Raw genomic sequence first — 26,302 nt, forward strand, 5'->3', positions numbered from 1 at the left:
TGTATTATTTTACTATGAATTACTTTTTTCTTCTATATAATTTATTATAGTTAAGGAATATATATTATATATATATATGCACGCACGATGTGTGTATATAGATTATATTATCTTACATTTCTTTCAGGATAGGAATAAGGGCATTAAAAACACTTACTACCAAAAGTAGATATTGGCCTGATAATGTTGAGAGCCATTGCTTTAAAGATATCAAAACTTATTTATTTTACAGTTTGAATCTGATCAACCCAATGTCTGAAGTCTTTAGGTCTGATTCTACTGTCTGTCGTTCATGGTGCCCTATTTTCCTTTGTCTTTTATGATTTTTTTTAAACCAGTCATATCTCTTGGACTTTTATTTATAAGAATTCTTTCACTCCTGGCTTGAAAGGTGCATTTTTTCCAGAGACAATTTTTGTCTTTGCTTCCTCATGTGCCTGGAGGCACTGAACCAACTGGGAACCATTTTATAATGAATTCTCGGTGTATGCCATATGCCCACTTGAGCTGTAACACCACACACAGTCTGGCTTATAGTTATCAGTTCTCAGGGGAGATTTGTTTTCTCTTCCTCCCAACATCGTGTTGGGGGTAGAAAAGTTTCCATGCCATCCCCTTCTTCTGGGCAAGCTTATTTTCATTTATCTTTACACTGTGAGTGCAGTTTTGGGGGTTTCCAACTCTGTGGGACAGGATCTCCAGTAGGACTCCCAACTTCCGGACAGGTCCTGGACTTTGTTTCCTGACCCCTCTACTCCCTGTGACTCCCCCCCCCTCCCAAAGTGAAAGCTTAAGGTTGGCAGTATTCTCTGGTGCCTCCAGGGTGAGAGTCTGTTTCAATGCTCCACTTACTGCCCTAGTTTCCTGCTTTCACTTCGTTTTTTACTTCTAAGCATTCCCTATTTTCTTGCCTGATCAGTAATGCATTTCAAAAGATGTTTTAAAAATATTTTATCTAGTATTTTTAGTTGTTTTCAGTGATATGGTCAGAACACTTTATATGCTGCTTTAAAAGGTATATAATTCATTGTTTTTTTATATGATTGATTTTTTAAATTTTTTTTGTTTTTGCTAGTATACTTAAAACTATTTGTCATTTTTCTTTCTATATTTGTGAATTTCCTGTTTGTGTCTTTTGAACGTTTTTCTATTGGACTCTGGTGATTTTTAAAAGAATATGTAATATACAACTTTGGAAAGGGCTGAAATGAAGTGAATCCCCTGAGAAGTCCATTTTTCCTAAGATATGCATGTTGGACTTTGAGGAAGTGAAGTTTAATACTGGCACTACAGTTCAATTACAGTTCCTTAATTTTTTTGTATTCACTGTATGTTCTACCTGAGGCTTCTTACTACCTCCGGCTTGCGAAATCCATCAACCTATTTTAATACTTCATCTTATTTGATCACTCTCAGCCACTTTCTCCAGTACAAAAACCGCATCTTCTTTTTTAACTAGGGAAATGTCTCTTTTCTTGCCTTCCTACTAATTCTCTGACTTTTCCTTCTTAGATGCCTAATTGGTTCTAACACTTGAACATTATTAAATAGAAGAATTTCTGAAAACTTTGTCTGCAGTCCTCTTCTCACTCTTCACACTTTGCTGGTTGACCTTCCTCCCATGGCTTTAGGACTGTCTGTCCTTTCAGTGATATTCCCCAAATCTGTGACTTCAAGTTTCAGACTGGTGTCTCCAGCGACGTGCATCAGCATATAGTTAACTTTTGCTGTTACTACTTTTTTGAAAATTCCTTAAATAGTGACTGCTCAAACTTAGAAAGCCAAGAGGACTTGTCAAAAGATGACTAGATAAAGGGAAGTTGACCTGACTTTGGTGGTTTTGCCCAGGAGATGTGGCTTCTGCCATAGGGTTACATGACAGCTCAGTGGTATCTGTTACTCTGTGATATTGACTAGAGTCCATGACTATGATATTCAGTACAAAAAGTATGTTAGGTGGGAATCCATGCTTTTATATCTTTTTGACATTAGTCACCCAACACCTCTCTTACTTTAACGATCCTGCCCTTTTTGTACTCTCCTTTTCACCCCCAGGTTCCAACAGCTTATAATAGTTATCCTTTTCACTGTTTTTTTTTCTTCTGTTATGCTATTTTTAAAAAAGTAATACAGGGTAACTGATTTTATAAATTTTTGTTTGTTTCATTTACATTAATCAAGGTAACACTAATATGGTCATCACTGGTTGGTGATTGAGTGGGCCAAATGGGCTAAGAGATGTACCTGAAGTATCAGTTAGCATGATTGATTGATCTTTAGCATGGTATAAAGGCAGGAGATGGGGGATCTGTCCCCAAACAGACAAGAAGTTGAGGAAACCGTCCATAGATTTAAGAGAGTTGACCTAAGAGTAAGCTTTGTGTTTCCATTTTGTTTTTAAAGGACAAAAGACAGTGAAGATTTTTATAATATCTTTTCCTTTTCTTTGAGCCAATCAAGTAACACCAGGAAGAATAGTCATTACCATTTACCATCTAGTCCAAGGAACCATTTTTAAAACACATTTTGAAAGTCATTTTACAAATAATTTACAGATATAAAAATAAAGGGATGTCGTGAAAAATAGCTATATTGGAAATTAGTAAGAATTTAAATGTAACCAAAAAAACTTCATTTTGTATTTTTCTGGCATGAAGATACATGTATCCAAAATGGGCAATATCCTTTAGATGCAAGTAATTGCTCATGGATGGTCTGGAACATACTCATCTTATAAATATTGATCCAGATGTCAAACAAATTTCTATGAGATTCCAGCTTTTTATTACCTCTGGTTCTTACACTTTTATCCACAAAATGCAGTGTTTTGAAAAGTTTCATGGCTCATAGTTTTGTTGAAGATATGATGGTCGATTTCTTCAGTCTGTAATAGCAAAGTACCTTCATAATATTGATTTGAATGATCAATTCAGTGAACTTTTTCATTTCTATGCTGTTTATCTCCATTCAGTAGAGCCTTCAGCATTTGCCCACTTATGAACCATAGCAAGTAAATTTCCTAGTACAAACTTGATAAAAGGTAAAAGAATACATGTCTGTTTTGCAAAAATTTATGGTCAAAAAAATAGACATCCTCCTCCCTGTAGAATGACTAACTGGATAACAAATTTCATTGTTGCCCATAGAAACATTGCTCACTCATCTATTTTTCAATTTGAGAAAATATATTTAGGATATTATCTTATATAATGACTCATAATCTGAGATTTAGTTTATACAGTTTGTTTTACCATCATCATTTGTCTGGAGTACTGCTGTCTATTCTTTTTGTATTTATGTTCTTACTTGTCTAACAACTGCAAAAAATCTTCTGTCAATTTTCTTCTCTTTGCCATTATGGACAGGAAATGAAACATTCTGAATTCTCAATGGTGTTTAATGAAAGGTTAAAAAGAAAAAGACTACAAAAATTCTGTCTCCTGAGTTTGGGCAATGCAGTAAGAAAGCTGAAGGATGATGAAATAGTCGTGATTTATTTCACTATTTTATCACCCCCTAGGTGATTACATTATTTAAAAAATTTTTTTTCAGTGAAAACCTTATTTTCAAAGTGGTGATTTCCCAGTGATCGGAAGATTATTTAATTGTATAATTAATAGAATATTACAGAGGCAGTGCAGAATCAGTTAAACTGATTAAGTTCTGTGCCAATAGTTTTGGACTCCAGTATTGCATGAGACAGTTGAGTGATGATTTAGATAATCTTCATTCCAAATGAACATGTAGTGTAATTGATATTAGGGTTATGAAATTAGAAAAGATTGAGGCTCTTGAGTGTAGGTATTAGAAATCCTCTCTCCCTTTTTTTTCATCATCTGAGTTCCTTCTAGTCTCAGTTGCCTCTCCTCTCAGCTTGGACTGCTCATTTCAATAATGCTTTTATGAGTGAACTAAGTCCCCCTCACCCTCTTGTCTTTTCCCAACACCCACCTTGCCAACAGCAACTCTACATAAATTTGGGTCTTTTCTGCTTCCCATTGCCCTGCTCACTACTGGGCTAGCAAATATTTCTTGGAGAAAGTTATAAAATCAGGCTGAGTGCTCATTACAAGGGTACAGTGATACCAAGATCATAGTTGGGAGAGAATCGAGAGAATTCAAATCCTAGCACCATCTTACAAGTGAGATGGAAAGTTAATATTAGAGCTAAAAAGAAAAGCCAAAGATTCCTGACCTTTGTTTCAGTGTTTTCCACCATAGTGAGTTGAAAAGTCAGCAAGCTGAGGGGAAATTCTATAAAATATGAGGTAAGAGAAAAAGCCGTTAGGGTATCATGTTGGCCTGAATGGGAAATATTCTTTCTCCTCCCACCCCAGCTTTATTGCAGTCTAATTGACATATAAAATTGTAAAATATTTGCAGTGTACTTGTGATGATGTGATATATGTATACATTGTGAAAGGATTCCACCTATCTAGTTAACTAGTTAACTAACACATTCATCACCTCCCTTATTTATCTTTCTTTCTTTTGTTTTGGCAGAAGATTTAAGTTCTATTCTCTTAGGAAATTTCAATTATATAGTACAGTGTTATCAACTATAGGCACCATGTTATACATGAGATTCTCAGATCTTATTTATCTTATAGGTGAAAATTTGTATACTTTTACCAATCTCTCCCCATTTCTCTCTCCCCCCAAGCCCTGCAACCACTTTTCTATTCTGTTAATATGACTTTGACTTTTTTTTAGATTCCACATATGTAAGATGATACAGTATTTGTCTTTCTGCGTCTGACTTATCTCATTCAGCATAATGCCTTCAAGATCCGTCCATGTAGTCACAAATGGCAGGACTTCCATTTTTATGGCTGAATAATATTCCATTATGTGTATGTGTACCACATTTTCTTTATCCATTCATTCATCCGTGGACCTTTAGTTCATTCCTATGTCTTGGCTATTGTGAGTAATGCTTCAGTGAACATGGGGATACAGATATGTCCTGGAGATAGTGATTTCATTTCAGTTGAATATATGCCCAGAAGTAGAATTGCTGGATCATATGGTATTTCTATTTTTAATTTTTTGAGAAGCCTCCATGCTGTTTTCCACAGTGGCTGTACCATTTACAGTACCACCAGCAGTGCACAAGGATTCCCTTTTTTCCACATCCTTGCTGATACTTGCTATCCCTTGTCTTTTTGATAAAGCCATTCTAACAGGTGTGAGGTGATATCTCACTGTGGTTTTGATTTGCATTTCCCTGATAATTAGCATGTTGAACAGCTTTTCAGGTACCTGTTGGCCATTTACATGTCTTCTTTGGAAAAATTTTAATTTTTGTATAATTTTAAGCTCCTTTTTAGTGAAGTTGGAAGTAATTCCCAGGATTATGAAACAGCAAATGTTTCAAGGTATAGGAAAATTAAGATCACTGAGAAAAAACACAAAAACGAATACTGGGTTTAATAACCCTAGGGATTAAAGTTAGTTGTGCTTTTATTGTATCTCTATTCTAGATTCTAGGTACTTAAAGAGTAAGATCCTAATGATGTCATAATGATCTTTGATCTCAACCAGTGGCTTCTGTGGTTGGATATTTACTGTATAAGAATTAAAGGATAATTTCCAAAAACGGTAATATCTTGGCTCTGATACAAAATGAGCAAGTATTAAAGATTCTATTTAATTCAGTTAAATGAGGAAAACAGGCAGCTGTAATAACCTGTTCAAAGGACGATCCAAAGAACAGACACATTTGTAGATCAGGAATATTGAAATTAATATCCAATGGGGGCAAAACATGCTCCTTTCAGGGTGGGAGAGGACAGGACAGAATTTGCCTCTGTATCCGTTACTGGCAATGTAAAGAGCTGTAAAATTACTCTCCTAAATCAGAATCAGGTAATCCATAAGTGTGAGCTCTAGATCTAGACAACGCAGTTTTCCACTGAAGCACAGCTTTCTCCCTATACCTGTGTTGTATTCAATTAAGTTATAAAAATAAACCATCTAAAGAGAACTTCACATTCAGTGTGATTAATAAATAGCACTTTGCCATTTGCAGCTATCATATTTTTAAATTTTTACTTTTCTGAAATATGTATATTTTTTAAGTAAAAAAATCAAGTATTACCCAAACAAATTTACCTCCTTTCACTACATCTGCCATACTTTTCACAATTTTTTTTTTGTTAGAAAAACATCAAAAAATTACTCAGTGGCTTTGTTTCTTTTGTGTCACTAAAGGAATAAATCAAATTCTTCATATAAACTTCTACCAGCCAAATTCAAAGGGTGACCAGAGGAGATGAAAATTCCATTGCTCACATACTCAAGAGCTTGTCTTGAAGACAAGCCACTTTTTGGCTTATAGAGTATGTACAAACAAATCTGTTAAATGTGTGGAATCTAGCCCTGATGTTAAGCACTGATTAAGAGGATTTGGACATGTGTAAACAATCCTGGCTCTGACGAGGACCTGTCTGCTCTTCTCATGCCTACCTGCAGTTTTTACCTCCATCCTTGGCTTGACAGCCATTTCTTTCATAACTGTGGCCATGTGTTCACAGGGTCACAGCCTTAAAATGTTCAAATAGGGAAACAAGATTCCTTAAAGGATCAGTGACCAGAGAAAAGATCTGCAGGGATGCCTTATCAGCTTGACCATCAAGCTTTATTCATATAAACAGCTGGATAACATGAAGAGCAGCTGCAGCCAGTAAGGAGGAAAAAAAAGAAGTAGCCACGAAGCCAAGAATACCTTACATGACTTTACCTTGAGCTTTAATTTTCAAGATCAGTCTAATACAGAGACGAAACATCAGCATTCACGGAGGTTATCTAGACATAGTCGCAATTTTCTGCATTCAGTTTTCACCTTCCTACCTACATGGTGAACAGTTTAAGAACTGCTAATTTTTGGCATAGGACAACAGATAGTCAGAGACCAATTAGGCTAGAGGGGGAGTGGACAGAGGTCATTTACTTCTTGTCTGTATTTCGTCGTTTTCCTCAACACTAGCTGGTGCTGGAACAGGAGATCAAACTTATTGATCCTTAGAAGCCTTTCACTGGTGAGTTCAGCAGAATAGTTTTAACTCCTGATTCCCGAGTAGCCATAGAGATGCGGATGGTTTAGCACAGTCTTCTTTTGCCTCCTGCACATGAATTCATTCTGAGAGTACATTTTGGGTAGATCGTACCAAGCAACATACTCTAGAATAGTAGGCCCTCTATAAATATGTTTAATGCCACCCATATAAACACTGTCAAACTGGAAACTTTACACATAGTTCTTACTAATTCAGTAATATAGGGGTAATTCAGTGTTAATATTAATTTAGTAATACCACAATTGAAAGGTGTTTAAACCCTCTATCTTCATAGAAACTCAAATACCAACATTGACACTTGCACCAAAAGTAACTCGGTCATGGTAACTTCATAGCTTTCAATAACCCATTTGGCTAAATAATAACTCACTTGGGTAAAATCTTCTAATCTAGCCCTCTTGTTGCCTCCAGCTTGCAAACAACCAGCATAAATCTGGAACTATTATCTAACCTTCTCCTGGGTGGGTCATCAGTCATGCCAGTGAAATTGATTCTTGACCTCTGTACATCTTTCTTTCTTTTGAAATTTCTCGTGCTGTCTCTTCCTTCTGTGTTTTAATGGTGAGGTGTGATAAAAGATGAGCTAGTCATTTTTATTCTGTAGTCTTTGTTTATATACCTAAGGTGTTTTTATTGTGTATTTAAATTCTTTCATATATTATTTTGACATTGACATCCATTTCTCTAAATAACAAATTATTGCTTCATGTGTCAAGTAATCATGATGAATCTACTCTTTTAAAATTGCTTCTGATTTAATAGTTAAAAAAAAAAAAAAAGATTCAACGTACACCTAAAGAGAAAGGTATCACTTTAGAATGACTTGTAAAATAACATAAAAATAGGGCTGGTTTACAGAGCCAAAGAGGGAAATCATGTGATGACCAAGAAAAAAAAATTTATAAAAGTTGACACAAAATCAGTAGTGGAATTGTATTTCTTCTGGCTGAACCAATGCTTATTTACAGCCGATGTCACACCTCTGACACCGGTGAGGTGAAATGGTCTAGTGAAAAGCAAGCAGCCCTGGGGGTTTTAAATTTTCGGCAAGACGGCTATAATGGATAAATGAACCAGCATTTTCAGGTTGCATATTATAATCTGATTCTCCAGACATCTAAGCAGACATCCAGTTGTAAGCATTTCTAGTTAAATATTGAATGTCTTCCCTTTCCTTTATATTTGAGACCAGCAGTAACCTAAAAATACTCTACCTACAAGTCACTGTGACCAAATATGGTAGATAAACTGAACTTGGTTCCAACAAGGATAAATTTAAATCCAGTTTGGATGGTTTCACACTATTCACACTACCATTGCAGAGCTGCTTGTGGCACGCACGTGAGTGTGTGTATGTATACGTGTATGAGAGAGAGAGAGACGTCCTGAGCTGGACACTCCTCCTTAGCTGTGTTGGATCATAAAAGCCGTGCTGGCAGAATGTCCACTGCCTGTGAGATTGGATCCAATTTCATAACAAACTGCTTTTACTTCCAAGACATTGGAAAACATTAAGTTATCTGTGTTTAAATACATCTTTCTCCTTGTTTTTTCAACTTTTCCATTAGCCAGAACAGATTACCTGTCTGGAATGTTGTTTGTTACCTACAAGAGAGATAACATTTATATCTCAAACACAGATTTAACTTCTGACCTAGAATTCATTATTATGCTCCTTCTCAAGCTATGGTACAAAGTAGCAGACTCTGAACAAATAATTATTGTTCTGTGGGATTGCCGCAAACCCTACCAAGTGCTTCTACCCATAATGGAATGAAATACCAAAATGTCTGGCTTATAATTATACCTGATTGAAGTGCCCTTCCATGAGAAAGGCTCCCTTTGTCCCTATCTCTCCAATGATTTCTCTCCCCTTCCGTGTCCTCTTCTCTTTTAAAACTGCTATGCGTTCCACCCCCGCTTTGCTTGAGACCCGGCACTGCCATTCATCACATGCCTGCCCCCACATTTTCCATCTTAGCGTTTTGTTTTCATAAGATGATGAAAGGTTTGCAAATAGAGCAATTACTATACTTTAGCTGTTGTCAAGATACTTTGGTGCATTTCTGGCCGACATTATTACGATACAGATGAGAGACCATGGCATTTATCAGAGAGAATGTCCCAAAACAAATAAACATAAGATGGTTCAGAAAGCAGTCAGAAGGGGCGCCTGGGTAGCGCAGTCGTTAAAGCGCCTGCCTTCGGCTCAGGGCGTGATCCCGGCGAGCCGGGATCGAGTCCCACATCGGGCTCCTCCGCTGTGAGCCTGCTTCTTCCTCTCCCACTCCCCCTGCTTGTGTTCCCTCTCTCACTGGCTGTCTCTATCTCTGTCGAATAAATAAATAAAATCTTTAAAAAAAAAAAAAAAAAGAAAGCAGTCAGAAGACATTAAACAACATAAAATATGTAAATATATAAATCTTACCATTCAGCTCACTATTTACATACATTCCATTACTATCTAGTGCAAAGTTGCACTTATAGTGTATTTTTTTCTATGTTGGAAATGCTTTCCCCCAAAATGCTAAGGACACTTTTTAATTTTCTTCTTGTTTCCAGTATTAGTCTTGAGACATCTAAAGATCATCAAATGTTTATTACTGTTGATATAATTTTCTTTTTCTGAAAAATTTTTATAATCTTATTCCTAGTGCTCTGAAATATAAATAAAATATTTCTTTTTTTTTTTTTAATTGATCGGTTGCCCTGGGAAATTGATCTCCTTTTCATTCTGGAAATTTACATCCTTTAGTATGGATTTTCTTTTTAATATTATTTCTCAGATAATTTTCTCCCTTCACATAGTAGATTTTAAGTGCTTTTTTTGTTTTTCATTTCAATTAATGAAAATGATTACATGGGTATTAGAAGCTGTTGAATTCACTAATTGACAAGGTATCAGATAACTTCCCATCATAGAACTAGATGATAAAAGAGGATAGAACAGTAGTTGGTAAGTAAGAAATACCCTCTGAACTCTGTGCATACTCCAGATCAATTTGAAACCTGAAGTTTGGAGGAGACCTGTTTATTTCCTCTGCCAACAGGTTTTTTTTTTTTTAAGTTAATTTATTTTTTTGTACTCTACTTTTTTGTAATCTCTACTCCCAACTTGGGACTTGAACTCACAGCCCCTGAGATCAAGAGGTACATGCTCTTCTAACTGAGCCAGCCAGGTGCCCCTCCGCTGCAGGCAGTTTTAGAGTTTAGAATTCACATTAGCTCTATGTCACAACAGACTGACCCTTACTCTCACTAGAACTAGACAATACAGAGCTATCCAGACATCTCCCATTTATTATGCACCAGAAAGAACTGAATGGCAATTACACTAAATTTTGCTTTAAAAAAAATATTGAGGGCCACCTGGGTGGCTCAGTCATTAAGCGTCTGCCCTTGGCTCAGGGCGTGATCCCAGGTCCCTGGGATCGAGCCCTGCATCAGGCTTCTCCCCTGGGAGCCTGCTTCTTCCTCTCCCACTCCCCCTGCTTGTGTTCCCTCTCGCTGGCTGTCTCTCTGTCAAATAAATAAATAAAATCTTTTAAAAATAAATAAATAAGTAAAAATAAAAAAAATATTGAAAACCTACCCTTAAGGTGGTTTAACTAAGCCAGTTTTCTTTCAACCATCTATCCTGTACTTTCTTTTTCTCCAAGTACAGAAGACAGAATGAGCAGTAGTTACTTTACCAATGGCACTCTTTCAAGTAAAATGCAGTTTGAATATTTGAGTTTTTAAAAATGCCATGACTAATAGATTTTTATAAAAAGCAGAGATCTTGGTATTATATTTATATTCATGAGGAAGTGATTTTTATGTAATAGCCAACAAAGATTAGTCATAGAAATGTTTGCAGGAGTCTTATTTACACTAAAGTTTATATGCTTTTGAGAATTATTTTAGATGCAAGCAGCAGAAGATGGAGACTTGAGTTATTATGGGAAATCAATAAATGTTAATTGGTAATGATGGTGAAGTTAAGAGAAAGTAGCAATTGATGAAGAGCTGTAAATTATCACTCATTTTGATGACATGGGTTCCTACACATTGAACCCAGCCTTGATTGATGAACTCAGAATTGAATAATGGTCTCAGAAGCAGAGAAACTACGTCTAAAGCTAAACTCAGTAGTTTTTTGCACTGGTTTACTTCCACAATTAGCAGGGACCACTGATGGTAAAAGGTGATGGGCTTTTGTGCTCTCACAACCGGAAATTTTAGGGAATGCTTTTTTGTTCCCAGTAAGGAAATAAGATACATACACAGTTTTTTCTTCCTTCCTTACCTTCCTTCCTATTTTCTGAGGCATCAGTGTCCTGTTGAAACAATGTTTGGAGAGATTTATTCTGTTTTGAACCCCATTCCTTATGGTTGGGATTATGAGGGATCTCTTGGTAAGGCTGTCAGTGCTAACTCGGGTTTGTCTACAGCTGTAGTTCTCAAGAAGCGGCTCGCTATCCCCTGGGAAACTTCCAGACCAGCTCAGGTGCATTCAGGGTGGTATGGCCGTAGACTCACCTGGGAAACTTCCAAAAACTATTGAGGCCTGGGCCTCCACCCTCAGAGATTCTAATTTAATCAGTGTGGAGTAGCATTTAGGTGTAAGTATTTTTTAAAAGCTTCCAAGATGATTCTAGAACTGCTGGTATACAAGTTCACTGTCCAGTGAGAAACAGTAATAATGGTTGAATTACAAAATGGAGGTGGAGCTATATAATTGTTCTTTTTCTAATTACACAAACAACATATAAATTCTTTCCTGTTATTTAAAAAAGAAGCCCGGGGCGCCTGGGTGGCTCAGTCGGTTAAGTGTCAGACTCTTGATGTGGGCTCAGGCCATGATCTCAGGGTTGTGAGATCCAGCCCCATGTCGGGCTCCCCAGTGGGCATGGAGCCTGTTTAAAATTCTCTCTCTCTCTCTCTCTGCCCCTCCCCACCACGCACACTCCCTTTCTCTCTAAAAAATAAAAATTAATCAATAATAAAAAATAAATAAAAAAGAAACTCTACAAAAATTAGGGAGTAAACATGAAAGTCCTCCTTGCCATTACACCTCTCTTCTCAGATGTAACCCCTACTAATTTACTGTTTATCCTTCAGTGGTTTTTCCATGCATTTGAAAAAATGTGTACAATTACTTATAACCATATACGGTGTTTTTGAGACATAAGTAGTAGTATACTGTATTTTTGTGTTGTCCTGTGGTATGCTTTTTTTACTTAATTTGTCTTGGATATCTTTCCATTTGAATACACACAGATCTACCTCATTTAAAAAAAATATTCTTTTACTTCATTTCTTTTAATATCTGCAGTGTTTCTTGACGTATGTGGGCTCTAATTTCTTTTCCATCTTCACATGTTTGTAGCTCAGTGGTAAAGAGCATCGACTCTATAGCAGACCACCTGGTTCTGATTATAAGCAATTATTATTAGAAGTAGTATTACTATTATGTCATTTAATTTTTCTATTTTTTACCAATATGGGCAACACTATATTAGAATGTTTCTAATACAGTAGAATATCTCTATAGGCAAATTTTTAGAGTTGGCGTTGTTGGGTGAGAGGGTATGTACATTAAGATTTTGAAATACACTGTAAATTGCCCTCCAAAAGAGGCTGTCTTAATGTACATTCACTCCAACCAGTAGGATCTCATTGTAGTATTTATTTCAAGGCCTATATACATCATTCATATCATAATACGACTTCATGGGCTAACTAAAATGTCAGGGTTCTTTATTTTGACTGGCATTTTATTGAGTTGGTTTGATAGCTCTGATAATAACATGTCATCCTGAAGTTCTGACTTACAGTCTTAAACATATATGATTAAGGAAAATGGAAAAATTATTTACTAATTTTTTAGACAAAAATTTTCAACCAACAAAGTATAAGAGGAGTAGAAATAAAACTGGGCATTGGCATTGAAAACTCTGGACTAGATTAATCCCAACCTTCATTGTATAGATGAGACCATTCAGTGATGGACACTCCTGTTCCCCTATCATAGTGACAGAGCAATAAGCCAAATCTTGGGAAATAATCTATTTCAAATCTCTGTGTGTGTGTGTGTGTGTGTGTGTTGCTGTTTTAAATTCAGGACTCTAGTTTTTAGACTTACATGTAATAAAATTTACATCAATAATGTTGGGTATAATTTTTCATATAATGAAAATGCAAGGGAAATTTATTATTTTCAATTAAAATTTCCTTCTTTGTAAACTCAAGTTTTAGTTTTTTCATCAACACAAAGTAGATGTTGTAGTACCTACTTTATAGGGTTTGGGGAGGATTAAATTATGTAACACATTAGAAACCTTCTTCCCAGTGTCTGGAACATAGTAAGCTTTTAATGAATTAAACATCTTATTATTTCTATTATTATTTTAATTCTGCTAACAGTATGTTAACAGCCATACTCTGTATAGCTCATTTTATTTTTCACATGAGTTAAGGTAATTTAGAGGGATACTGGCTTCTGTATTTCAAAAGATCCAAATACCTTTTTTTTTTTGGTATTAATATGTATTTGTTCCATAAGAAACTTTTTAAAAATCATAAATCACCACTAGCCAGTATTTTTTAAAGCTCAATGTTTTTACCACTATACTTAAGAAAAATCTCTAAAAATTAACCTTACTAAAATATTTTATTGCTGAATTGGCTTACAGTCTTAGGAGTGGTTATAAGAAGAATGAAATAAAGGGCGCCTGAGTGGCATAGCGGTTAAGCATCTGCCTTCGGCTCAGGGCGTGATCCCGGCGTTATGGGATTGAGCCCCACATCAGGCTCCTCCGCTATGAGCCTGCTTCTTCCTCTCCAACTCCCGCTGCTTGTGTTCCCTCTCTCGCTGGCTGTCTCTATCTCTGTCGAATAAATAAAAATAAAATCTTTAAAAAAAAAAAGAAGAATGAAATAAAAGAAACAGACTCATGTAAGGAATAGGTTGCTTTGCTGGAGATCAGAAGATGGGTGCACTATTAGAAGGCTTTTCCAACTCTCTGATTCATCCATGTTTTCAAACTCTCCTCTTGGTATGTTGGGGCAGATCCTGTGACGTGAATAAACTACACCCAGATGTAAATTTAGAATGTGTGGACTTTATCAAAACAAAATGGGGCCTTCGGGAAGAATCTGTGGCCCTCAGGAGGTAAGGGGTGGGCAGATTGCTTCCATCAAAAGCTACCCTGGACCCATTCCTTTTCTTTAGCTCTCTTGGGTTCTTCGATGGCATTTCTGCCGACCCTCTCCCTCCCACTCCCACACTGGCATCTAACACTCCCAGGTGTTGGATTGATTGGCAGACGATTGGATTAGATAACAAGTATAGTCATATTAAAATCGAAAACTATACTGGGGCACCTGGGTGGCTCAGTCGGTTAGGTGTCCAACTCTTGGTTTCGGCTCAGGTCATGATCTCAGGGTCATGAGATCGACCCTGCACTCAGCAGGGAGTCTGCTTAAGATTCTCTCTCCCTCTCCCTCTACCCTATATCCACTCACACTCTCATACACACACTCTCTCTAAAATAAATAAATAAATCTTTAAAAACAAAACAAAACAAAACAAAAACCACTATAGACTTCCATTTCTGGATTTTAGTTGGACTGTATCAGGATTAATAAACAATCGCTTCAAAGAGTCACTTATCCCCTCTCCAAATTGCTTTCTGGAATTCTTTCCAATTTGTGACTTTTTTGTTTTCCTATTTGGAAACTTCATTGATTGTTTTTCACATCTTTCTTTTCCAAGGATTTTTTATGTCCCCTTCCTGTTTTCACCCCTTCTTCCTGCCCATAGCTTACACTTCTTTTTCCTCTCTATTCTCTCTCCTTGATACTACTTGACTCACTGTTGTCTCAGTATTTGTTTGTTCTTGAGAAGTTACAGATCTCTGTATCCTTATCCTTAATGCCCCTTCAAGTCCCCCAGAATGTAGATTTAATTTTCCATATAAATTCTTACAAAGTTAACACTTTCAAATACTTAGAAGTGCCTAACTTCTATTTTTTCCATTACACTTTTAGACAGCCAAATCTGGCTCTCTGTGATTCATCGCCCCTCTCCCCAACTTAATATCAATTTTGAGATCCAGGTGGAACATACGATTGATTAATTTTTTCATCTAAATCATTGGGGTATTATTTAAAAATTAACGTCCATATTCTGATCTAATGGTTTTCAATTGAGCTCAGTTCTAACCATTGTTACTATTATCATTTGAAAATATAATTTAGTTATTCTTCAGCTTAAACCTCAAAAATGAGAATTTTTTGAAGGGTTATAGCAGATCTAATTCTGATTTCACAATGAGAATTTTCATTTTTATTTTGGAATCCTCAGAACTTTGCGTATGTTTGATTAACTTATTAACTAATGTCATTGCTTGGGCTTAGTTTATTAAGAACTCCCCCCACCCAATTACTTATTTTATACCATAATTATATAGTTCTAAAGCTCTAAATTTAGGATTTGCCTTTATTTATTTTGCAATTTTATGTGCTTCTATCCTACTATATCTATTGTTGGCACTCTCGTTTCATTTAAAAATGTCCATCTTATTTTGATGATCTTTTAAAAAATTGGCTCTGCTTTGTTATTTTCCGTCTTCAAAAGCATCTTAAATAAGAAGTAATATCTGTAAAATGTGCTAACTCATTAGAATTAAAATATTTATAATTTTACAAAGAACTTGATAAAGTTCTGAGACTAATCTGAACATTTTAATTTACTTTATGTTTAATAGGTGAGAAAATATCCTTTGTGCCATTGGTTCATCATTTTATAAAATACTTACCATGAATGATTTTACTTTTTATGGTTGGCTATAGGAATGTATAATGAAGTATGATTATAGTTTTTTTTCATGTGTAGTCTTTTGCGTCTGAGTCTGGGTCCTTACATTTCTTAAGCATGTAACTATACAAGGGCACACATTGCCATTTTTATGCTCACATCAAATGTAAAATTCAAACTAACAGAAGCCAGCTGATTGGGAGAGGTGTGGACAGTGAACAAAGGAGACAAGTACCAAAGTACCACGTAGAGCTTGTACGGAGTGGGAGTGTGTGGTGTGGTATCATTTGTGGGCTGAAAGGTAGTTGAACATTTCCATTTTGGTGTCAGTCCCTGGGGAAGGACAGGGTTTCATAATGGCGTGTGATCTGCACTCTTAGTAAGCGTGATTGACACTGAATGATTAAATAGAAGAGGAGAATAAATACCACTCCTCCCCTTTTAAGACTAAGCACATATCCACTGAATGCAAATCTTTTCAGTGTGGAAGACAGTCTGGCCTAATGATAGCACGTATCTGAAAAGCGAGGGGAGTGAATTAACGGAGTAGATCAAAATGCAAGGAAACAAGAAACTATACAGTACCCTTAAAAATAACGTTTAAAACCCAAATGTAATGATAAATGCACATACAGAATATGATGGAAGACCCCCTTTGTAAAAGTGGAATCCTGACGTGAGGCCCTTGGTAAATGAGTGGGCAAAATGGATCCCTGAATTGGATAACACCGCGCATACCACAGTGACGGATGAAATTGATGTGTCCGCAGGAGAGCCTGTTCTGTTACTGAAGGCTTTAACCTATTTTCTCCTCTTCGACAATGAGCTCCTGAGTGGATGTTATCCTCAAGGAAGTGAATTTAATTCAAAAGGAGATATTTTATAGATGTGCAAATTTAAGAATTCACTTAATCCATTGTAGAAGAGAACTATGTGGGAAAACATTATGATAAGTAATATGGTTATATTTTTCAAAGATGCCATTTCTGAGTATTATTTGAGGGGCCCGAATTTCAGTCATTTTTTGGTAATTTTTATTGTTCTTTAATTTTGCATTATCTCTTAGAACACATGGCTGAAACAGTATTGAATCTGGATTGTAATATTGTTTCATTAATTTATTATATTAAGGTAGGTAATTGCACAATAAATAATCAGAAAAAGTGGTTTCTTTGATTCTTCCCTTAAAATTTTGAAAATATGGTGCATTCCTTTTCCCTGGGATAAATACTTGTTAATTACTGCAAAGAATAAAAGCCCATTTTGTGAATCCATTATTCTAAAATCTATAAAGTAATATTAGTAACTGAAGAAATAGGCCATAGTTACCCTAGTTTCTGCCAGGTAAAAGCAAAACAACAGAACACTCTTCATACTTGACCTGGAAAATAGAATACTAGTTATCCTACATACACTGCTCAGTAGATTAGTAGTAGCTTAGTCATTTGTCTTTGAAATATATGGTAGTATAGGTTGTTAAGGTTGCTGTTCTCTCCCTCCCCCCTCTTTCACACACACACACACACACACACACACACGCACACGCACACACACAAATGTAATTAATTATAATTATTTTTGTCATAATAGTCTTAAGTTGATGCTCACTAGTACCACTTATTTGCTATCTTTAAAAAACCTGTGACCTATCTCATCTGTGCTTCATATTAAGAATTATGGAGTCATAAATGTATTTGAAAATAAATTTAAAATAGAAAGGTCTTAAAACATTTCATTTGGAGACAAAACAAGCAAATCCTATACTCAAAAAGTAGATTAAAAACCTTTCTAAGTATACAATATTATTTTCTCCACCTGTTTTGAATATAAAATTTTGAAAGAAAATCTGACTGAAATTGAGCAAATACATCTCCCAAATGATTTACTTGTTCAGCTTTTAGAAACTAAGTCAGATTTTCAGACATCTCACACAAAGTCATGCCCCCGGTGTGCATTCAAATATTAAAGGTAGATTTATGTTTATTTCAATTTAGAAGAATTTACTGGAAACTGATTTCTTACAAAGGACAAAGAAAATAAATGAACTTGATGCTACCTTTATTAACCCAATCTAAGTATTTAGAAGGTTTCTTTTATAGTTTCTTCTGATTCAGATACTTACTGTATTGCTCTAAAATTACTTGGTAATTTGCCAGATATCACTCACCATAGCTCTCTGACTTCTTACATATCAAATTTCACTTCATTACTCAATTTGTACAAAGGAAAAAATTCTTCCAGTTCAACTGGTTTCCACAGTCAACATAATTAACACACAAAGAAATGTTAAAGAAATGAAATTTAATTTGGTCTATAATTTTCTAATTGGGGAGTGCATTGCCAGTGGGTATTACGTGTCAACAGCTTTATTTTTTAACTGACATCTTCTTAAAGCTCGCTGGTTGTTTTTTGTTGAACATTGGCTGCCCTCTAGTGGACTACACTGTTCTCTTACAAGAACCTGACAAGTCTAAGAAAAGTCATTTCTCTGTGGAAGTGACTAGGGTTTCGTGTTTAGTACTCTTGTTTTTCATTGACTGTTGTGTTGCGCACAGTTAGCTTTATAACTTTGTTAGAGCACTTTGGAGATGGTCTTGGAAGCAACTTTGATTAAAAGTAGCATTGCAGGGACGCCTGGGTGGCTCAGTCTGTTAAGCGTCTGCCTTCCGCTCAGGTCCTGATGGGATGGAGCCCCACATCGGGTTCCTCGCTCAGCAGGGGAGCCTGCTTCTCCCTCCGCCAGTTTCTGCCTGTCGCTCCCCCTGCTTGTGCTCGCTCTCTCTTTCTGGCAAATAAATTGATAAAATCTTTTTTTAAAATAGCATTACATACTTAATAAGAGGGCGCATTAAAAGGGGCTGATCTCATTGACAGTTTGTATATATATATATTTATTTATAACGCATTTTATGGCACACGCTCCCCGCTTCTAAGACGTTTCCATTATTCTCGTTGCAGATGCTACAACTGTGGTGGCCTTGATCATCATGCTAAGGAATGTAGTCTACCTCCTCAGCCAAAGAAGTGCCATTACTGTCAGAGCATCGCGCACATGGTGGCAAACTGCCCACATAAGACTGTGGCGCAGCCGCCCGCCAGTTCTCAGGGAAGACAGGAAGCAGAAGCACAGCCATGCACTTCGACTTTTCCTCGAGAGCTGGGGGGAGGGCATGGCTGCACGTCACCGCCGTTTCCTCAGGAGGCGAGGTTCGAGATCTCAGAATGGCCAGGCAGGTCATCTCAAGAGGCTTCCTCCGCGAAGTCCTCCGCAGCGCCGGAAGAACCAAGCAAAAAGGGGCCTTCTGTTCAAAAAAGGAAAAAGACATAATGCTTCTTCCTAAGCGTATCATTTTCTTTCCCCGGTTGGGATGTCTACCTCATGCAAGTACAGGGGAGCAGTATTTCACAGCAGCAGCTGACTTGGGATTTTTAACTACTGTTGAGGAACTGTGAATTTTTTTAAACAGACAAATCACTCTAAGCAAATTACATTTGAGCAGGGTGTCATGTTTTGCGTTATTCAGAGAATGAAGTACTATGTATATCTGTATGTGCATGTGTGAGAGGGAGAGAGCCTGAGTCTGTGTGTGTGTGTAGGAGGAGTCCATATAGCAATGTAGACACATACATAAAGCAGGTTTGTCTTTCTTATGTGTCTATAGTTATAAGCACACACCCTCCCTCACGGAATTGGACATCCCCAAGAACTGAAAACCCATAGGAAGCATTTTAGATGGTTTCAAAGATAACCCCTGGAGGTTTTTTCTTGAAATACCACTCCCTTTATATTACATTACAATAAACACATGACTGTTACCTTTTGTGTGAACCAAAGGCTACTTCAGATCTCAGAGCTGCCAATCATATGGTACTAAAGGTTTTAAGTCATCAGTTTTCCCAAGTTTGGGATTGCCTGTTTTTCTTGATATCTGTAGAGTGTTTCCCCCTACCCAACCCCCTTTGAAGGCAGTACCTTAACTCCATATGCCTCTGACTGCCATAAGCTTTTTTGAATCTGGGATACATAACTCCAGAAAAGACAATGAATGTGTAATTTCTGTGCCGATATTTCCATGTTTTTAATTCATACGTTTTGATTGTAAATTAGATGCCTATTCAGAAAAATGAAGGGGGAGGGCAATGTATAAATGTAGTGACTTGATTGTTTTCAGTGGTATTTTGATACCAGCTCATTATAATCTTTTACATGTTGTCAAGTTTTGAAGGCATTGTGGCAACAGCTTCCCTTGACGAAGTTAGTCCAAACCATCACCTCAAGCAGGGGGCCTCCTTGTTTACTACTGAAGACTTTGGAGGAAAGCTCCAGTCGTTTGGTGTATTTTTTTGGTGGCTGTTCCCCCCCCCCAGCCCCAGAGAGTTATCGGACTTGTTTCTAAAACAAAACAGCACAGGTAAGAATAAAATACCGGGGTTGAGAATGAAAATTAAGTGGATGTTCATCATAGCCCAATATGTTTGCCCCGTGAAGGAAATCAAAAAGTGCAGTGTTTGGTGGCAGACAGCTGGAGTGATGGGCCTGGGGTGGAGGTGCCGGAGCCTCTCCCACCAGAGAGCGACAAGAATTTCATACATTAAGATGAATTTGACGGAGGTTCCCTTCATTACTCATGCTGGAGTAATCGAAATGGTGGATTTAGGACGGACATTCAGTAATGGGGATAGAGACGCTTCTCAGGTTGGTCCTCCATTGTGTGAGTAAACTGGCCTGGGACCAGTCCTCGGATTGGTCCCTTTAGGTTTCAGTCATTAAAAAAAAAAATGTTGGTGTCCTCCTGGTTCTAGATGTTATGGGTAAATGTCTGAAACATCTCCAAGAAGGCACCAATTAGTTATAATGCTTCACATTGGCAATAAACAACGTTTTGTACGAGCCTGTTGGTGTAAGCTCAGATAATCAGAAGAAAAGAATAGCATGAGTCAAATGAGACCTATTCTGTTTGAGCAGCTTCTGCTCCCTCCCCAACTTGTCCTGCCCAGGGGTCTCAGGCAGTTCCTGCTGTTTGAGCAACCCAGCATCAGGAGGAAATGCCTCAGGCTGGGCTGCCAGTCGTTTCTTGCTCAGCTTGAATTCCAGGACAGTGTTTGTGAGACTCTCCATGGTGTATACTGAAATATCCGTGTGCTGTGATGCAAAGCTTACCTTTGACGATATTGAATGTGATATATAGCTATAGAGAAGTACTTCCTTGCCTTATGTGAGGATTGTAAGCTTATTTAAATTATGTAGACAAATCAAAGTGGCATTGCTTAATTTTTAGCAGGCAAAAGAAGCAGGTTAACAGTAAAAATGCAAAACATAATAAGTCACTTTGAAAATTCAAACCAAAGTTCCTTGACTTTATAGACATAGGAAATTATGGACTCGAGAATTGGACATTCCCTGTTTACATATAAAAAGTTCAGAGCTAAGATCACGGTAAAAAAAAAAAAAAGCATTTTATAACTGGACCTTATGGGTGCAATTTAAAATCATTTTAAGCATCTTACCAGACTGAACTAAGAGCACATACCAAACCTATCTTATGATTAAAAGCTGGGGTTTATTTTTTATATAAAAATATTGTCACTATTACATAACATACTCAGGACAAAGAACTTTGCTCAGGGAACATACCATATAATGTTGTTGTTTCTTTACAGAATAGTCTACAGTCCTGCTTACTCAAAACAAACCAAATAACTTAGACCTTTATGTAAGTATTATGTACCGATGTTAGTCATAACTACCTCTGAGTTTCATCAAAGTTTCCGAATATCAGATATCAGTTTTCCCATTTTTATTTCCCGTGAAAAGTACATTAAAGCAAAATTCCCAAACTCCTTGCATATGTGAATATCACTGATGTGAGCACACGTCCATTTACATGGGTGAAATATTCTGTTTACAGCAAAAGGCTACCTCATAGTTGATGCATAGCACACCTTTATGCTGCTCCAGCCTTACAGTTGGCTGATACTTCTCTGGTACAAAACCTTTTAATCTATATTATAGATAGCAATTCACAACTATGTTGCTAACAAACACTTGTGAATAATGACGCATCTCATTTAGTTAGCAAAGTCTCCAAGCATTTCTTTAAAGTTATCACGTATTTAATTTAAAGACTTATGGGCACCCTTCCACTTAAGCAAAACAAAACACAGAGGCAATTTGGAAATAGCTGCTTTGCCCGGAGGTCAAGGGCAGGAAGGGGTAGCAGGAGAAGAGGTTGGTGTACGAGTGCGTTCGTGCTGGGCAAAAGTATAAAGGATGCCAATCTCCATATTTGTGTCTGTGCTGCCCTGAGGCCAAGCATAGTTCAGCATTATTGCCCTAGGCACATAACTAACTAGCACCGGCTTGCCAAGGAGTGAACATAGAGTAAACGTGCAATGCCATTTCTAGCTACTGAGGAGAAGGGTCTGTGTGAAGCATCAGTTTACAGGGGTTACTAATGGGTTGGGCAGGAGGTCTGTGAATTTGTTGCCCCTTGATCTCACCCCCATGTCAACACAAATGTAATTCCTAAGAAAGATGCGCTACCAGTCTCTTAGCCCTGGGAGCTATTCATTACTACATGGCAGATTATAGTAGAAACCTTTTTATACTTGCATTTCTAGTCTTTACTAGAAGAGTTTGGATGTATTTTTACAACTGAAACATTTTAAAAGATTTTTACCTGCTTATAACTTGGAAGTTTGGTGTGCAATGTAGGGAAAAAGATCAAGAAACATCATGTTATTAACATCGATCCATCTATAAACATAGGCTGTTTTAATGCCAATATTTTCAAATGTTCTGGCCCAGTTTTATTTTGCACCAGCGTGGCCCCAAGTTACTGCTAGTTGTATTTAGTTTGTGAATAGAAGCCCATAAGTGTTAATAGACTTTGTAACATTCACTGTAAGATGAATTATACAGAACATGGGAAATCTCATTAAGTCTTAAAGTTAATTTAAATTAATTTATCTGTTTTCTCTAAGAAATGTTTATCATAAAATATATATGTGTATTTCCCCTTTGGTTATAAAATTTGGGAAAGTGTGTACAAGTGCAGCTGCACTGACTTTAATTTTCTAGATGTCTTAATGAGATTTATTTGTTTTAGAAAAGAACAACTCATGAAGAGCATCAAGTTCTGTCTTACATAGCTGACAGCAGCCTCTTTGAGATGTGGTGGTTGTGTGATCTGTGTCATAGTTGTTCAGTTAGAGTGAGAGGTTGACCTATGAATCGTTCTTAAATTTTATATTTGGAACAAAGCTGCGAAGTTATGGTAAAGTACTGTACTGTGAGAAACTATTACAATTATTTAATACATCTGTGGCTTAACACTTGTGAGTGTTACCAGCTTGAAAATGATGGTGTTGACTACCTCTTGAATTACTTAGTATCTATCAACCACTGGCACCCACCGCCAAGCTGGCTTTCATTAGTGTGTGTTGCTTTTTGGTATTAACAACTCTAACCATACTAGAGACCAAAGTGAACACTGATTTCTATATGTCTTTAATATGGTGTTTTATCTAGTGTTTTTAAATTATCCTGTGTAGTAATTAGATTACCTCATTGTCCATTTTGGCTCATGTTGTTTACAAGTGAAAATAAAAAACACTTGAACTATATGTTTTTAAAGGACAAAAAAGGAGTAGATGTTCGGAATGGCATTTCATTCGTGTACAGTCATCCTGATGGACTAGAGTACTGTTTGCCTTTCTGCAGACCAAGGATTTTATATTCTCATTTCATGCCTAATGTCTTACTCTGTCAATTATGGATCTTTTGAGGTTTAAAAAATTACTTGATTAAAAAATAAAACATATAACGTTGGCATTTATGATGAGTTTTCGAGATTTTTCATGATTTGTATGATCGTTCAATTAAAGGAATGGATAAAAGGCCATTTACACCTATCTGAACATACATGGTTTTAACTTACCTTCAGATATCAGTGAGTATAGATATGGAACTTATGACAATACAGATGGTGAATAAATTCAGTCTAAATATTCATGAGGAAAGGTGAGTCCTGTCCTCATAAGGAGTCATCCTGCATTAGCTAACCTGGAGTATGCAGGCGTGTGAGTCAAGGCACATCCTTCGTGTGGTCGTGAAAAGTGGCCTGAAAACAAAAATGTTCAAACCCTTTTGGAAAAACCATTTTAGAATTTTCCTACAATATTTTCCTAATAATTTTGAAGTATTTGAAAAGGACAATCAAAGCCAGGTTATAACAGTACCAAATATCTAAAATGTGAATGTAGATTTATCAGACTATGTATACAGTATTGGCGTACTATAAAAACAATTTGATAAAACTGTGGTGTTCTATAAATTGACCAGTCTGACAATTAAACTCATTTTCATTTCTGCTCTACACTGGACGATTCACTTTTCCTTTCTTTTTCGTGTGTGTGTGTGTGTGTGTGTGTGGTATCTACTATGACTCCTGCTGCTTTTTCTTTTTTATTATGGTAAGAAACATAATTTACCATCTTAACCATTTTTAAACGTCCAATTCAATAGTATTAACTATTCCACCTTGTGCAGCAGTGATTTTTAGGATATGAAGATCTCATGCATGCTCATGAGAGAGTGATTGCATAAATGTTTTATTGATAATTATCATTTAAAAGAGTATTAAGAGTATGGTTATATACTTTACTATATTTAAGAGAGTATTAAAAGAGCATGGTTATATACTTTACTATAAAGAACATGGAGAGCCTGAAAAGAAAATTAAAATAGTACATAATCTCATCACCTGGAAATAACCAATGAAATTTTTTTCAATTTCAAATTTGGGAAAACTTCTGAAAAATATATAATCTCATCACCTAGATACCCATTAATATTTTTAATTTCTTTCTAATCTCTTTCTGATAAATTAATGTATAGCTTTAAAATAAAATTAGGTTTTATTAAATAGAATTAGGAACTTTACACTTTCCCATTAACATCATTAAATGTTGTGTCCTATCAATAAAAATTCTTCAAAAACAGTGTTTTTGATAATTGCACGTGCGGTTTGAGGAATGAGATTCAGGTGGAGCGGGAGGGATGGGCTTGGTTTGGATGGTGAAGGAAGAGAGTCTGAGACAGAAGAAACAGCATAAACAAAAAACCGTAGTCAAGACTAGCAGTTCATGCTCAACCAGGGAAGAGATGAATTTGGTGGTATAAATTATGAAAGAAACTTTATGAATGCATTGTAGGCCAACCAATGTAGCCAGGAACTTGAGGGGCCACGAACTTCAAAAGAAAGGAGAAGCCTAGGAGGTGAGCACCCCATTTAAGCCCAGCTTTTCCGCTAAAGTGCCAGCTTTTCCAGTTCTCTGAGGTGCCACAGAAAGATAAAACCCCAAAGGGAAGTGGCATTCTTCCTGAGCTGAGGAAACAAATTCAGGACTGCCAAAACAACAGGAAATTGAGAGACAAGTCCCAGATCACAGAGAAGGGATTTCCCAAAATCTTTATACAGATTCCTTTTAAGTCATTGAATAAAAACACTCAGCAGAAAACAGCAGCTGATGAGATCAGGGCCACAACTAGGATGAGGCAAGAGGTGCTGAGAGTATAAAATTTAGAGATGTGCTTGTGTCCAGGGTGGTACCTTGCCCTAAACACCTCCTTTGTCTCACCTTGGTCCAGCCTCTGGCTGGGAGGCTAATGGAATGAGTGGGGCTTTCCTCCTCAACCAGTGCTGGAGGAATAGAGATTGAATTTCAAGCCTCAGAATTAAATGGGCTTTAGTAAACACCTAGGCTTGGTGTCTGGATTTCAGAACAGCTAATCCCTAGGAATAACGGTCATGGCCTAAGAGTACAGATCCTACACTAGGAGAAGGGCAGAGTTGAACTAGACCACCCTAACAAAGCCTACAATGAACCCTGGATGGGACCAAGGTGATAGCTGGTACACAATCTACCTCCCAAAAAGAAAACAACCCTCCTTGGAAGAAGATATCATCTAGAGCCTCTACAAATTTTCATTGACAATGTCCAACATTCAATTAAAAAGTATGAAGCTGGCTAATAAATAGGACCAATTGGCTGAAAACAAAGGAAGACAACAGACACCAAAACAAAGGTGACTCAGCTACTACAAGTATTATACAAGGCCTTTATGGTAAATAAATAGAGAAGATATAAAAGTCAAATTTTAGAACCAAAAATGAGAGTAACTGAAAATAACTCAACAGATGGGTGTGACAGCAGGTTAAAAGCAACAGAACAAATGACTGAAGACAAGACGATAGAAAGTATCCAGATTAATGGACAGAAAAAATTTAAGGGAGCAACACAGATGAAATCAAATCACAGAGATTTTAAAAGAATAGCAACACAGTCGACACCACTTCTTTGAAATGGGAAGGAAGAGAATAAACACAATGCGGCAAGTAGGAAAGGTAAGAATTAA

The 26,302-nt window shown here is 36.7% G+C and overlaps 1 protein-coding gene across 2 annotated transcripts in view; it reads left to right on the plus strand.

Moving 5' to 3' along the window:
- Window positions 1–19,210, plus strand: part of LIN28B (lin-28 homolog B) — a 113,642-nt gene extending 94,432 nt beyond the window's left edge. For both annotated transcript variants that reach the window (XM_008704995.1, XM_008704994.1), the window contains exon 4: window positions 18,841–19,210. In XM_008704995.1, coding sequence (XP_008703217.1) covers window positions 18,841–19,210 — 370 coding nt within the window. The remainder of the gene's footprint in view (window positions 1–18,840) is intronic.
- Window positions 19,211–26,302: the final 7,092 nt, after the last annotated feature.

The sequence above is a fragment of the Ursus maritimus genome, unplaced genomic scaffold (genome assembly GCF_017311325.1).
Source record: "Ursus maritimus isolate PB19 unplaced genomic scaffold, ASM1731132v1 scaffold_13, whole genome shotgun sequence".
Classification (NCBI taxonomy): domain Eukaryota; kingdom Metazoa; phylum Chordata; class Mammalia; order Carnivora; family Ursidae; genus Ursus; species Ursus maritimus.